The 15,918-nt window shown below is 41.3% G+C and overlaps 1 protein-coding gene across 1 annotated transcript in view; it reads left to right on the plus strand.

Moving 5' to 3' along the window:
* Positions 1 to 15,918, plus strand: part of LOC134356386 (cadherin-1-like) — a 49,919-nt gene that overhangs the window by 14,917 nt on the left and 19,084 nt on the right. The window contains exons 6-7 of the mRNA XM_063067320.1: positions 45 to 144; positions 10,694 to 10,887. Coding sequence (XP_062923390.1) covers positions 45 to 144; positions 10,694 to 10,887 — 294 coding nt within the window. The remainder of the gene's footprint in view (positions 1 to 44; positions 145 to 10,693; positions 10,888 to 15,918) is intronic.

Here is a 15,918-nt window from a genome sequence, read left to right on the forward strand (position 1 = left end):
CGGTTGCTTCACGTTATCTAACATGAAACGACTCTGTCCGACAGGTTTGCAGTGGCGAAGGATCACAGCGATGCGAGGGGTTCGATAAAGACTCCTACGTTTTCGAGGTGGAGTCTCTGGCGGTGGGTCAAGTACTTGGCAGAGGTGAGAACGAGGAAAACACCCGGGTCTCATCGGGGAATAACGTCGGGTGTATGGGAAGGCAGAGTGAATTTTACGCAGGAAAAGGCTCAGGCTGCAATTCAGCAAGGACAGGAGTTCTGGCGGGAAAGGACGTAAATTATCGGAGGAGGGATGTGAACTGCAAAAGGGGGGCTCTGATATCGGAGGGGTATAAATTCGTTACTTTCTTAATGCGCGTGGTCAAAGTTCTTGTTCCATTGTCTTTTCATGACCGTCGGCGGTCCAACTTTAAGGTGCGTTACCACCACCAACTGGACTGGAGTGTGATGTATAGAATTGGGAAATTAAACCCTCACTAGTTCTTTATCAAATAAAAACTAATTTACCCCGAAAAGCCCTATAGATTGTAAATAGTGAAGGACAATACTGTGAATTAAGATAAAGTCACTCACATAACTTAATAAAGTTTTTAAATGTAAACTATCAACCCCAAAGGAAATGAGTGAATCCTGCATTTGATTGCTTTCATACTGTAATAGAGTGTGTCAACTGTTTCATAATTTTGACAAAACTTAGAGTGATGTTTTCCAACAAGAAATGGTCACGTTTGGCGATCACTGTTCCTTCTCTACACGGTGGATGGAAACAGCGCTTTCGGTTCTGCAGGTGTATATATCTTTCTCGGTTACGTTGCTCTGGAAGTTCGCGGCATCTGTATAACTGCGCATCTTTGTCCAAGTTCAAAGCATGATGCTCTGGGTGGAGATCCTGCTGGCTCGGTCTTGGAATCGTCTTTTGGGAGGGAGGCTGAGGACCTGCTCCAGGGTGGCGGTTGGCGGTGCTGGACTGTAGGTGGCGTGGGGATGTTGGGAAATAGTGCCCGGTCAGGTAGGGGGATGATCTGGAAAAGGAAACTGAAATGGAGGTTCGGGTTGGCAGGAGGAGGTTGGAATGAAGATGAATCTAGATCCGGAAAACGGAAAAAGATACATAATATTTGAGAGATTTCAAGTGATGGAGAGGTAAAAGAGATTTGCATAATGGGATTAAAAATACAGCAGTGGAGTGCGAGAAGCCCGATTTCTAATGGTCGTAACTTTAAAAAGTTTATTTCTGATCTGTAAAATCTTCCCAATGTTATATATATTCAGGAAACCTGGTTATTAGCAGATTTAAGTTTTTCTTTGCAGAATTATATTGTTATTAGGTGTGATAGATTAGTTGGTAGAGGGGGTAGTGTTCCCAGTTGTATAAGGAAAGGGATTGTGGATGTGAATGAAATGTACGAGGCACTTGGAGAAATATATGGTTTAACACGTAGGGGTATTAAAGTGGTTAACTTTTACTTCCCTTGTGGAAAACTTTTGATTTGTTAGAAAGTATATGTAATACTAGATCACTAACGTTTGTGTGGTGTGGCGATTTTAATGCATATAGTTCATTGTGGAGTTATTTGTGGAATGATGATAATGGTTTATTGTAGAATAATTTTTAGATATTCTCACTTTGTGTATCTTAACGATGGGAAGGGTATAAGATTTAATGTTCATAATTGTTCTGAAGCTGCTGTAGATTTAACTTTAGTTTCAAATATTCTGGCTGGAGTGAGTGTGTGGGATGTTAAGGGTGATGAAATTTTGGGGAGTGATCACGTTCCTATATTTATAAGCTTGCATTTGGATTTATATAGGGGACAGGAGACCCTTTTTAGGAGGTGGAATTTTGGTAAAACAAATTGGGAGAAGTTTAAGGTATTACCATAAGACATAGGAGCAGAATTAGGCTATTTGGCTCATTGAGTCTGCTCCACCATTCAATCCTGGCTGATCCTATTTCACTCTCCTGCGTCCCATTCCCCAGCCTCCTCCCCTTAACCCTTGATGCCATGTCTAATCAAGAACCTATCAAACTCTGTCTTAAATACACCCAATGACCTGACCTCCACAGCTATCTGTGATAATAAATTCCACAAATTCACCACCCTTTGGCTAAAGAAGTTTCTCCACATCTTTGTTGTAAATGGACGCTCCTCTATCCTGAGGCTGTGTCCTGTTGTTCTAGACTCCCCCATCATGGGAAACATCCTTTCCACATCTACTCTGTCTAGGCCTTTCAACATTCAAAAGATTTCAATGCGATCCCCCCTCATCCTTCTAAATTCCAGCAAGTACAGACCCAGAGCCATCAATGTTCCTTGTATGATAGCCTGTTAATTCCTGGAATCATCCTTGTGAACCTTCTCTGAACCCTCTCAATGCCAGAGGAGCCCAAAATTGTTCATAATACTCAAGGTGAGGCCTCACCAGTACCTTATAAACCTCAACATCACATCCCTGCTCTTTTATTCTAGACCTCTTGAAATGAATACTAACATTGCATTTGCCTTCCTCACCACCAACTCACCCTGGAAGGTAACCATTAGGGTGCTCTGCACAAGGACTCCCAAGTCCCCTTGCATCTCAGAGTTTTGGATTTTCTGCCTGTTTTGAAAATTGCACATTATTTCTACTACCATGTGCATGACTACTGTGCATTTTCCAGAATTGTATTTCATTTGCCACTCTCTTGCCCATTCTCCTAATCTGTCTGTCCTACTGCAGCCTACCTGTTTCTTCAATACTGCCTACGCCTCTACCAATCTTCATATCATCTGCATGCATTCATGGCAACAAAGGCATCAATTCTATCATCTAAATCATTGATATACAGCATAAAAAGAAGCAGTCCCAACACTGACCCCTGCAGAGCCCCACTAGTTACTCACAGCCAATGATCTACCCATGTCAGTAACTATCTTAACGTGGTAAGAAGCCTCGTGTGGCACCTTGTCAAAGGCCTTCTGAAAGTCTAAATATACAAAATCCACTGCATCCCCTTTATCAATCCTACTTGTAATCTCCTCGTAATCTCCTCAAAAGATTCCAACAGCCTCGTCAGGCAAGATTTTCCTTTGAATAAACCATGCTGGCTTTGTCCTATCTTGTTCTGTGTCACCAAGTACTCTATAATCTCATCCTTAACAATTGACTCCAACAACTTCCCAACCACTGATGCCAGGCTAACGGGTCTTTCTGCTGCCTGCTTCCTTAAAGCGTGGAGTGACATTTGGAATTTTCCAGTCCTCTAGCACCTTGACAAAGTCCAATGATTTATGAAAGGTTATTACTATTGCCTCCACAATCTCTACTGCTACCTCTTTAAGAACCCTAGGATGCAGTTCATCTGGTCTGGGTGACTTAGGTCTTTCAGCTTTTTGAGCACAATATCCCTTATAATAGTAACTGCACTCACTTCTCTTCTCTTCAACACCTGGCACAATGCTAATGTATTCCACAGTGAAGACTGATGCACCTGCCATCTCCTTGTCCACTGTTATTGTTTCTCTGACCTCATTTTCTAGTGATCTAGTATCCACTCTCATCTGTCTTTTACTTTTTACATACTTGAAAAAAACTTTTACCCTCCACTTTGATCTTGTTTGCTAGCTTGCTTTCATATTTCATCTTTTCCCTCCTGATGTTTCTTTTAGTTGCTCTCTGTAGGTTTTTTAAAAAACTTCCCAATCATCTATTTTCCTACTAATTTTTACTTTTGTCTGTGCCCTCTCTTTGACCCCTGCACCAGCTTCTCAGCCGTGCGTTTATCTGCTGTTTCTACCCTCACTGGCTAATGGCACAGGTAGCAATCCAGGAATTACTACTCTGGAGGTCCTGCTTCTCAGCTTTCTGCCTAACTGTCTTAATCCTCTCTTCAGGACCTCTTTGCCAAACATCCTTGTGACCCTGAAATGTCCAGATGAAGATGAGTTGAAGTGTAACATGGGGGCAAAATTGTAAAAGATGACAAATTCAGGACAGAGTTGTGCAATTAGAATGCATGCGGTATATGGAATAATGTAGATTATCTTGTAGCACATGTAGAGATTGGCAGGTATGAGGTACTGGGCATCACTGAGTTGTGGCTGGAAAAAGATCATAGTTGGGAATTTAACATGGGGTTCAACTTGTATCAAAAAGATAAGCAGATAGGTGGGGGCTGGTGGAGTAAAGGTGGCTTTGTTCATAAAAAATGAAGTCAAATCCTCAGAAAGAGGTGACATAGGATCAGAAGATGTAGATTCCTCGTGGGTAGGGTTAAGAAACTGTCAGGGTAAAATGATCCTGATGGGAGTTACAGGCTTCCGAACAGTAGCCAGGATGTGGGAGGTAAATTAGAATGAGAAATAGAAAATTCATGCAAAAAGAGCAATGTTACAATAGTGATGGGGTATTTCAATATGCAGGTAGAGTGGGAAAATCAGTTTGGTGCTGGATCGCAAGAGAGGGAACTTGTAGGATGCATACAGAAAGGTGTTTTGGAGCAGCTCGTGGTTGAGGCCATGAGCTGAATGACAATTTTGAATTGGGTGTTGTGTGATGAACTAGATATGATTGGGGAGCTTAAAATAAAGGAACCCTGAAGCTAGTGATCATAATGATAGAATTTACCCTGCAGTTTGAGATGGAGAAGGTAAAGTCAAATTTATCAGTACTGTATTAAAGGTGGGTAAAGGGATTTACAGAGGCATCAGTGAGGAGCTGGCCAAATTTGATTGGGGAGGGGTGGGAACACTCAGGGATGATGGCAGAACAGCACTGGGATTTCTGGGGACAATTTCGAAGGCACAGGATGGCTATATCCCAAAATAAAGAAGTATTCTAAAGGGAGGATGAGGCAACCGTAGCTGACATGGGAAGGCAAGGACTACATAAAATTAAAAAGGAGGGCATATAACATAGCAAAAAAAAAAGTGGCAAGTTAGTGGATTGGGAAGCTTTTAAAAACCAACAAAATGCAACTAAAAAAAAACCGTAAGGAGAGAAAAGAAGAAATATGAAGGTAAGATGGTCAATAAACTACAAGAGGATACCACTAGTTTTTTCAAACATAGAAAGAGTAAAAGAGAAACAAGAGTGGATCTCTGACTGCTGGAAGATGACGCTGGAGGTGCAGTAATGGAGGACAAAGAAATGACAGATGAATTTAAGTATATTGTATCAGTCTTCACTGTCAAAGACACTAGCAGGATGCCGTAAGTTTGAGAGTGTCAAATGGCAGAAGTGAGTGTATTTGTCATTGATAAGGAGAAGGTGCTGAAGAAGCTGAAAGGTCTGAAGGTAGATAAGTCACCTGGGCCAGATGAAATACACTCCAGGGTTCTGAAAGAGGTGGCTGAAGAGATTTTGGAGGCATTAGTGACGATGTTTCAAGAATCACAAGAATTAGAGAGATGTAAAATTGCAAATGTGCTGCTTAACAAGGTATTACAAGAAAGATACTAGCATAGATAAAAAAAATTGGCTGACTTGCAGGACGCAAAGAATGGGAATAAAGGGTGCAAAGGGACTTGGAAGTCCGTGTGCAGCAGTCCCTAAAGATTAGCGTGCAGGTTGCCTCAGTGGTAAGAAAGACAAATGAAATGTCAGCATTCATTTTGGGAGCTCTAGAATATAAGAGCAACGATGTAATGCTGAAGCTTTATAAGGCATTGGAGAGGGTCCAGACAAAGTTTTTGATCCCAGGAATGAAATCATAAGATCATAAGACAAAGGAGCAGAAGTTGGCCATTCGGCCCATCGAGTCTGCTCCGCCATTTTATCATGAGCTGAGCCATTCTCCCATTTAGTCCCACTCCCCCGCCTTCTCACCATAACCTTTGATGCCCTGGCTACTCAGATACTTATCAATCTCTGCCTTAAATACACCCAATGACTTGGCCTCCACTGCTGCCCGTGGCAACAAATTCCATAGATTCACCACCCTCTGGCTAAAAAGATTTCTTCGCATTTCTGTTCTGAATGGGCACCCTTCAATCCTTAAGTCATGCCCTCTTGTACTAGACTCCCCCATCATGGGAAACAACTTTGCCACATCCGCTCTGTTCATGCCTTTCAACATTCGAAATGTTTCTATGATGCTTAACATGTGAGTAGTGTTTGATGGCTCTGAGCTTGTAATCACTGCAGTTTAGAAGAAAGGGGCAGGTGGTGGGGGGGCGGTGGGTTGTGGTGTGGACTATTTGAAAGCTATTGAATATTGAAGGCATAGATAGAGTGGATGTTTCTGAGAGTGGATGAGTCTGGAACTTCGATGCACAGCCTCAGAATAGAAGGAAGACCGCTTCTGTAATGATGACCAGTCAGCTGATTGGTAAGTATATAAAGGCTAAGCATTCAGAGGATACACCACAAATCAATAGTACACTGATGATGTCTCCTTGTATGGCAATAAAATGTTTGCAAATGGATTGCTGAGATTGGAGAACAACTCCACCTAACCATCAACCACCTGAGCTACACGTTTTCTGAGTTATTTCCAAAATTTATTTTTTGGTTCATCAATAACATTTCTGCTTCATTCTACTTCTTGAAAACACCATTCAAGCAATTTAGCCTGTTTACCCAATCTCTCCTCCCATTCACTGTAAAAAGTCAGTATACCACAACCTAGTTTGGTTTGCAAAGACTAGGTGTATCACATTTTCTCATTTTTCAGTGGTTCTTACTGTCGTAGTTGAAGCTATGCCTGTTAGTTTAGAAAACAAATCCTCTTTGTCTTCCTTTCTGCTCCATGTTTCTTAAGCTGTTCTGCCACTTACATTAAAAATAAACTTCAGTGGGTCGTTCAAAATGTGAGAACAGGTCCTCCCTGTGTTACACTCAATTTGTGGACATCCCATACACCTGGGAGAAGGGTGGGATGTATGGAAATGGATTTACCAGCTGCTATAGGGTTAAGAGCATCTCCTGCCAGGTGGGAATAGGCATTTCGGTCTGCCTTCTCTCCAAAGCCCCAAAGCTACAGCCAGCAGAGCTGGGAACACAGAGCACACACAATAGCTGCTGGCCACACTGTGGGAAAAGGTGCTAATTCAGGGTGTATTTTTTAAAATTCCTCTCCACGCCTTGTGGCATATCAGGTGGCAATCTTGCTGTTTTTTTAGCATTTTGTCAGTTTTTCTCTAAAGGGAGTAGATTATGGACAGATGGAACCAGGTGAGGGGAGATGATGCATAGAGCAAGGGGAGGGGATGATGGGCTGGTGGAACCAGGTGAGGGAGATGATTGGTTGAACAAGATGGGGAGGGGATGATGGGCTGGTGGAACCAGGTGGCAGAGGAAGAAAAAATGGGAAAGGTGAAAGTAGAATGACAAAAGAAACAGGTGGACATGCAAGTGTGTGGGGTGGGGGTGAATTTGAAATGGAAAATTTACTGGAAGCCTGATACGGGAAAATTAAACATTAATAACATTGTGTTTTCAGCTGTCAACGTGATATACAAGCTGTTATACTTCTCATTTGAATTTAACTTCTCTGAAGCTATTGAGAAGGCAAGGGATATATTGGTCAGCATGTGGGCAAGGGAAGGAGAGTTAATTCCATAAGTAATAAAAATGTTTCAGCATTGGACATTGGTCTCTTTTCTCTGGAACTATAATTGGTCGACGACACTTGGGGCCTTGACAGTTGATGGCGTAACTATCTGATGTGGATTACAGGAGGGGCAGAATTACAGGGGCTTGTATTCCTTGGAGGTCAAAGGTAATGGATGGGATTACAAAGATGAGGAGATCCGAGACTAGAGCTGGAATTGAAAGTCAGGGAACGGTCTGTCAGTTTCCTCAAGGTACCATGGATTTTCTCTTTCACTTTCCCAGCATCGAACGCTTCCAGAAACCCTTTCGTTGAATTTTATATTTTTATTTGGTTACACTATTGACAAAATGTATCTCCTGTCTGTGATTTTATAGAAAATTGTTATTGCAGGAAGTGTGTTGCTGCTATCAGACCTAGAGCCACAGAATTGGATAGACGCAAGCCCTTCGGCCCATCATGTTCATGGTGACCCTTTTATTCCTCTATTCACCCCACCTGCCCAGGTTAGGACTGTATCCCTCTGTTCCCTATTGATCGATGTAAATAACTATATAAATACCTCAAATATAATAACTCTATCTGATTCCATCACCGCCTCTGGTAGTGTGTTGTAGATGTGGGCCACTGTGTTTAAAAAAAATCATTCCCAAGATCCCCATTAAATCTCTCAACTTTCATCTTAAAAATGTGCTTTCTTGTTTTTGTTTAATATCCTTACAATGGGAAAACGTTTTGACAGTCTGCTGTGGCTCTCATAAACTTGCCCTGTTGTAATGTGAACACAGTCACTGGAGTCACACAACTGGTAGATATGAAGTCGTCTTTTATTCAATAAAATGAGACACAGAAGGCATCATATTGAGACCCTTTCAGAGGAAGAGGCCTGTTTGACCCAACATTACATGACATTTTATATGTTAACGATCAAAGGACAATACTATATTTACAATGTATCTACAATGTATCCTTCTCCTATAACTTTTACACCTCCTTCTTTGCACCCACAAATCAACATTTTCTGGTTTTTCAATTAACTGCTATTTTCACAGTTCTAGGAACTTATTGTTCAGAGCTACATTTTAAATTTAATGTACAGTCAATATTCTGATCTGAAGATTGGTTGCTGAGGTTAGTTGCTGAAGTTAACATTTTGCTGTACACTCTAAGTCCAGAATATGCTTAACCAGTATTCTTCTGTCATATCACTTCTTGACCGCCTTTGCTGCAGGATAAAGAAACCCAGTCTATGCAATCTCTCCACGTATCTAAAGTCTTCAAATGCAGGCAGAGTCCTGGTGAATCTCCTCTGCACTCTCTCCAGCACGATCACATCCTTATAGAGCAATGACCAGAGCTGCCCATGGTACTTCAAGTGCAGCCTAACCAGCGATTTGTAAAGTTGTAATGTAACATACTAACTGCCCTGTCACCCTGTGTTAACACTTCCAACGCAAGGAGGCTGCCACAAACAGACCTTGAGGAATATGCCTCTTCTGTCATCAGTAAGTTTGTGGATTACATTGATATCTCAGGAATGGTCAGACACAGCCCAAACAGAAGCCCTGGCTGAATGCAGGGGCACACTTCCAGGACGCAGCTTTCAAGTCCAGTGACAGAACAGCTCTCAGAGCAGTCAGAAGAAACCCCACCTTAAGTATCAAGAAGGCAAACATCCCCTGCACAAAAAAAAATTGGAAAACCTGTCTGAAAACAATCCTTGGTGGTATGTGGTTGGGCATCAGGGGCATTACTGACTATGCAGAGAAAAACAGCATCGACTGTATCAGTGACACAACCCTCCTCTCTAACACGTCGAGGCATGCAACAATATGCCAGCCATGCAAGCTACCCCCTCCCAGCTGAGCAGCCACTGTCTGTAGCAGCAGCAGACATGAAGAGGACTCTGTGGAGAGTCAACCCCCATAAGGTGGCTGGACCTGTCAACATCTCAGGACAAGTACACAGGGAGTCCTCTTCCTCGCCGATAATCAACATTGGCGCACCTCGAGGGTGTGTGCTTAGCCTACTGCCTTATTTCCTTATTATCTTGTCTTATTTCCTAAATCACTTTGCTGTTCCAGAAGCCCATGTGAATTAGAGATGGAGTAGTGTTAAGTTCTTAAAGTTCTTATATCTTCAAGAACTATGAAAAGACTTTGGATGCATTGTTGTATTAACATTGGTCGCTTATTGACAGTATTTCCTGCTGCAGTCTAACATAATCAAAGACTCATTCACAACCTCAAGCAACACACATCAAAGTTGCTGGTGAAGGCAGCAGGCCAGGCAGCATCTCTAGGAAGAGGTACAGTCGACGTTTCGGGCCGAGACCCTTCGTCAGGACTAACTGAAAGAAGAGTTAGTAAGAGATTTGAAAGTGGGAGGGGGAGATCCAAAATGATAGGAGAAGACAGGAGGGGGAGGGATGGAGCCAAGAGCTGGACAGGTGATTGGCAAAAGGGATATGAGAGGATCATGGGACAGGAGGCCCAGGGAGAAGGAAAAGGGGGAGGGGGGAAAACCCAGAGGATGGGCAAGGGGTATAGTGAGAGGGAAGAGGGAGAATAAGGAGAGAGAAAAAGAATGTGTGTATATAAATAAATAATGGATGGGGTACGAGGGGGAGGTGGGGCATTAGCGGAAGTTTGAGAAGTCGATGTTCATGCCATCAGGTTGGAGGCTACCCAGACGGAATATAAGGTGTTGTTCCTCCAATCTGAGTGTGGCTTCATCTTTACAGTAGAGGAGGCTGTGGATAGATGTATCAGAATGGGAATGGGACGTGGAATTAAATTGTGTGGCCACTGGGAGATCCTGCTTTCTGTAGCGGACAGAGCATAGGTGTTCAGCAAAACGATCTCCCAGCCTGCAGCGGGTCTCACCAATATATAGAAGGCACTTCACCTGTGAGTCAGCTGGGGTGATATACTGCGTCCGGTGCTCCCGATGTGGCCTTATGAGGGATGAGAAGGTAAATCTTTGTCCCTTGTGCCATGTGGTTAGCATGTGCAAAGTCTATGTCATCCAAGCACAAAGTACATTGTTATAATTCAACATCTATAGTTTGCATGAAGGTGTTTCTTCTGTAAAACCATTCAATCAGGAATGGCACTTGGATGATAATCTGCTTAAGTGTTCCTTTTTATTTTTGTAGTTCACTTCAACTGCAATGAACAGAATGGCCTGGAATTCCAAACGGATGATCCCTCTTTCCAAGTGGAATCTGATGGAAGGGTTCTTGTTAGTGACGTTCCATCAACAAACCAAACCAGCTTTATCATCATTGCATTTAGCAAGGCAGAAGATACATGGAAAACAGCTGTTACTGTCCTAATAAATGGTAACAAGGTAAGTTAAACAGAGATTTTGCAGTGAATGGTTGAATAGTTATGTCTAAAATAAATACCAAAGCATTGCAATGTTAAACAATTATTTTAATGAGGTTTAATAAATTGATGTAATTATTGATGAATGGGGACATTCCAACTTCAATGATTGTTGTCATGAAATGCAGCATTCTTGTTTTTTCAATGTAGAATGAGTTCAAAGTTCATTTATTATCAAGGTACATTAATGTTACCACATAGAGCCCTGAGGTTTATCTTCTTGCAGGCAATCACAGTAAATACAAGAGACACGATAGACTCATTGAAAGTCCACACCCAACAGAGCAGACAATCACTAATGTGTGAAAAAACTCTGCAAATGCCAAGAGAGTGGAATATAGATAATAGTAAATAAGCAAAAAGGTATTGACAACATAAGATGAAAAAGTGATAAAAAATAGGCTAAGTGAAATTCAAGAAGCTTTTGAAATGTTTTACTAAACTCTATTCCAAAGTTCCAGGGGGAAGCATAACCCAAAATGACACCTTCCTGAATTCTTTAGAGTTACCCACTTTAAGCAAAGAACAAAGTAGAATGATGATTGCTGACATAACTGAAGCTGAACTAAAAACTGCAATTAGTAGACTTAAATTAAGCAAGTCACCGGGATCAGATGGATATACGGCAGAGTGGTATAAGGAATTTAGAAGTGAGTTAATTCCTGTTTTACTCCCCACACTGAACTGGACCCTAAGAGAGGCACAAATGCCGCCCAGCTGGAAGGAGGTGATAATCTCAGCTACACCGAAAGAAGGCAAGGATAAATTGGAATGTGGGTCATTTAGACCAATATCTGTTCTTCATGTGGATTATAGAATATGATGGCCAAACGATTAGAAGAGTTTCTACCCACACTGATACATAATGATCAGACAGGTTTTATACAACAACGCCAAACACAAGACAATATACGAAGGACACTTCACTTTATGGATCATATTAAAAAAAATGAAATTGAAGCAATAGGGATAAGCGTAGATGCTGAAGCATTTGATTTGGTTAATTGGAATTTTCTTTACAGAATTTTACATTGATTTGGTCTACATGACACAATTATTAAAACTATACAGGCGCTATACGACAATCCTACTGCTAGGATTAAAATCAATGGATATTTATCTAATAGTTTTACTCTAGAAAGGGGCACGAGACAGGGTTGTGCATGGTCACCGCTACTCTTCGCATTATATCTGGAACCATTAGTTCAATACATCAGACAAAATGAAGATATCAGGGGAATTACTATTAAAGGGACAGAGCATAAATTGGCCTGTTACACGGATGACATTTTGATCTATCTAGGGCAACCAACATACTCTATACCAAAACTGATGCAATCCTTTGAACAATATGGCCAATTATCAGGATACAAGAGCAACATAGATAAAACCCAACTGCTTTCATATAACTATAGCCCACCAAGAGAAATTGAAAGTAGATATCCTTGGGCATGGCAAACAGAGTCCGTCAAATATTTGGGCATCATTATGCCAAAAGATTTGGCAAAATTATCAGAATGCAATTATCAGCCTATATATAAAAAATTAAGGAGATATAACAAGATGGAACCTAATTCCTTTTCTTGGTCTCAAATTCAAGGATTGAATCTATTAAAATGAATATACTGTCCAGACTACTATATCTCTTTCAGACCCTACCAATAGAGATTAACCAAAATCAATTCAATGAATGGAACAAGATGCTATCAAGATATATATGGCAAGGTAAAGGCCTGGGGGGTTCGTCTCAAAACTTTGCAATTAGCTAAGGAAAAGGGGGGGATGGGGCCTACCTTCTCTTAGAGATTATTATTTTGCAGCACAGTTGAGAGCCATGATATGCTGGTGCAACCCATCATATGGTGCTCAATGGCAAAACATTGAGGAGAGGATAATTTCCATCCCCATACAGGCAATTTTGGCTGATAACAACCTACAAAGTTACATAAATAATATTGACAACCCATGGGTGAAATGGACTCTAAAAATATGGATAACTATTATAAAAGAACATAAACTAGAGAGAGACATTGCAATTCTTAAATGGTGTGCATATGACTCGGATTTTACGCCGAATAAACTGGATGCTAGATTTAAGGACTGGACAGCTAAAGGAATAACAGCTATTTGCAATATAATGAAAGAAGGAACACTGTTCAGTTTTGAAATGCTCAAAGAGAAACACTTATTAGAAAACAAGACTTTTACCGGTATTTACAGATGCGACAGTATGCTAATAGAACTGTTAAAAATTTAACCAAGGCAAGTACATGGTCTGATAGAGCTACAGGTTTCCCCCGCCACCTGAAGGTAGAGCGTTCCTATGAAACGGTTCGTAAGCCGGAATGTCGTAAAGTGAAGAAGCAGTTACCATTAGTTTATATGGGAAAAATTTGTGAGCGTTTGCAGACCCAGAAATAACCTACCAAATCATGCCAAATAACACATAAAACCTAAAATAACAGTAACATATAGTAAAAGCGGGAATAATATAATAAATACACAGCCTATATAAAGTAGAAATACTTTTCTACAATCATTGCCACACTGTTCTCTGTAGCAAAAATCTCATGCAAGTGCTCTCGGCAGAAACACTCTCTCCAGTAACCTTTAAGCTATGAAGCTGCCAAATCATACCAAAGAATGCATAAAAATACACAGCCTATATAAAGTAGAAATAATGTATGTACAGTGCAGTATCACTTACGGGAATCGGGAAGACAGCACCGAGCAGACTAATGATGGTGTATTAGGCTGAGTCGTCGGAGGTTGGGGTGGTGCTGTGGTCCCCAACTTCCAGGCCGCCAACCAATACTGATCTGCGAAGAATGCAGCAGTAGTGGGGACGCACCCAGCACATCTTTAAGAAAAAAGCCGAAATAAGCAAGCTAATTAATTAGGTGCCGCCCAGCACGTAAATGTCCGCCCAGATCAGAGGCAATGCAATCAGCAATCGCCTCTGATCTGAGCCGACATTTACGTGCCGGGTGGCTCCTAATTAATTAGCTTGTTTATTTCGGATTTTTTTTCTTAAAGATGTGTTGGGTGCGTCCCGGCTACCGCTGAATTCTCCGCGGCAATGTATCGGTCCGCAGCCTGCGGGTTGGGGTGGTTGGACACTGGGGTGTCATCTGTTTCTATCAGGGCAGGCAGGTCATCTACTTCTATGTCTGCCTGCCTCGATGTCGAAGGTTGAAGTTCGTCGTCTGCTGTGGAAGGCTTGAAAAATGACAGTATGCTTGACTGCTTAGCCTCGCGCATTTTTCTATAATACTGTTCTTTGTAAGCATTCAAACCTTCCTGCAAATATGCCCTAAACCGACGTACCCTTTCAAAATTAAAGTCGTACTCTTCTGCAATCATTGTTGTCAATTGCAGCGAAAATCTCACGCAGTTGCTTCATGTTCAGTTCCTGGACGACTTCACTTTCGGTCCGTTCGCTACTGCATTCGGTGTCGATTGTTATCCTTTCCTCTTCCAATTGCATCAGCTCTTCATCTATCAGTTCTTGGTCATGGGATGCCAAAACCTCTTCAACATCATCTTCATCAACTCCCACAAGCCAAACTCACTTTGTCCTTACTTCGTTCACCACGATCGAAACACTTAATTATGTCTAGTTTTACACTGAGTGTAACACCCTTATGAGCTCTTTTAGGCTTTTCCGATACCTTAGAACTCTCTTGCAAACGGATTCTCAACATAAATCGACATAAAGCACAGATGCTCACAGGCACGTGTTTAAGCAATGCTGGCTAGAATGCAGTTCCAGGGGAGGTGCATGGCTGCTCGGGGCGCGCGCTGTCTTTTTTCATAACAGTAAAAACACCTGTTAGCGAAAACAGGTACTAATTTAGGTCTTTTGTAACAGCGAGGTTTCGTAAAGCGAACGTTCAAAAAGCGGGGGACATCTGTATTTAGAAAAGCATATAATTCAGACGACAGTAGTAGAATAATTTCAAGCGTTTATAAGGGTTTGTCAAATCTTAAAACACATTCAACTTCATACATTAAAACAAAATGGGAGAGGGAAGGAGGGATAATAATATCTGAGGAAGACTGGACAATAATATGGAGGTATCAATGGAAGTGTACCAGTTCACAGAAATGGAGGGAGTGCGGGTGGAAAAACTTGATAAGATATTTTATTACACCCTCTCAGAAATCCCATTACAATAGTCACCCGCCCCCACCCCCCCCCCCAGCTTGCTGGAGAAGTTGTGGAAATCAAAATGCAAACCATTATTATATTTTCTGGGAATGCCCCACTATCAAAGAGTATTGGAGTGGGATACATAATGCCCTACAAGACATATTTAAATGTGAAATACCGTTAGAGAGTAAGACATATATTTTGGGTATATACCTCAAGAATGGTTGAAAAGAGATAAATATTCAATGAATGTACTGCTGATGGCTGGTAAAAAGACCCTTACCAGGAAATGGTTATCACAGGAGAGCCCAACTTTAAATGTATAGATGGAAATTACAACCGACGTTTACAAAATGGAGAAGATAGCAGGATCTGTTAATCATAAGTTGGAACAATTTTATTCATACTGGAAAAAATGGTTTAACTACATAACACCGCATAGGACTGATTTTACTCTCACAAGTCAATGAATATGTTGTAAAAAAAAAATCACTCCCTACTCTGTACATAGTTTTCTTCTTTCAATTGTTCTTTCCTTCCTCTCCTTTCTTTCAGTGTATACCTTAGATAATTATGATGTGGAGATTTGTGACAAATATGACTATATGATATATATGTATAGTATCTGAAATACATCTTATGGAAATGGAAAAAAAAGGTATTGAGAAGATAAGATGACGAGTCCTTGGAAGTGAGTCCAGTACAGTGGGAACAGTTCATTGATGGGGCGAGTGACGTTATCTCCTCTGGTTCAGGAGCCTGATAGTTGAGGGGTAATAATTGTTCCTGAAATAGTGATGTGAGCCCTGAGGCTTCTACTCCTTCTTCCTGATGGCAGCT

This window comes from Mobula hypostoma, chromosome 14 (assembly GCF_963921235.1).
Source record: "Mobula hypostoma chromosome 14, sMobHyp1.1, whole genome shotgun sequence".
NCBI classification, from domain to species: Eukaryota; Metazoa; Chordata; class Chondrichthyes; order Myliobatiformes; family Myliobatidae; genus Mobula; species Mobula hypostoma.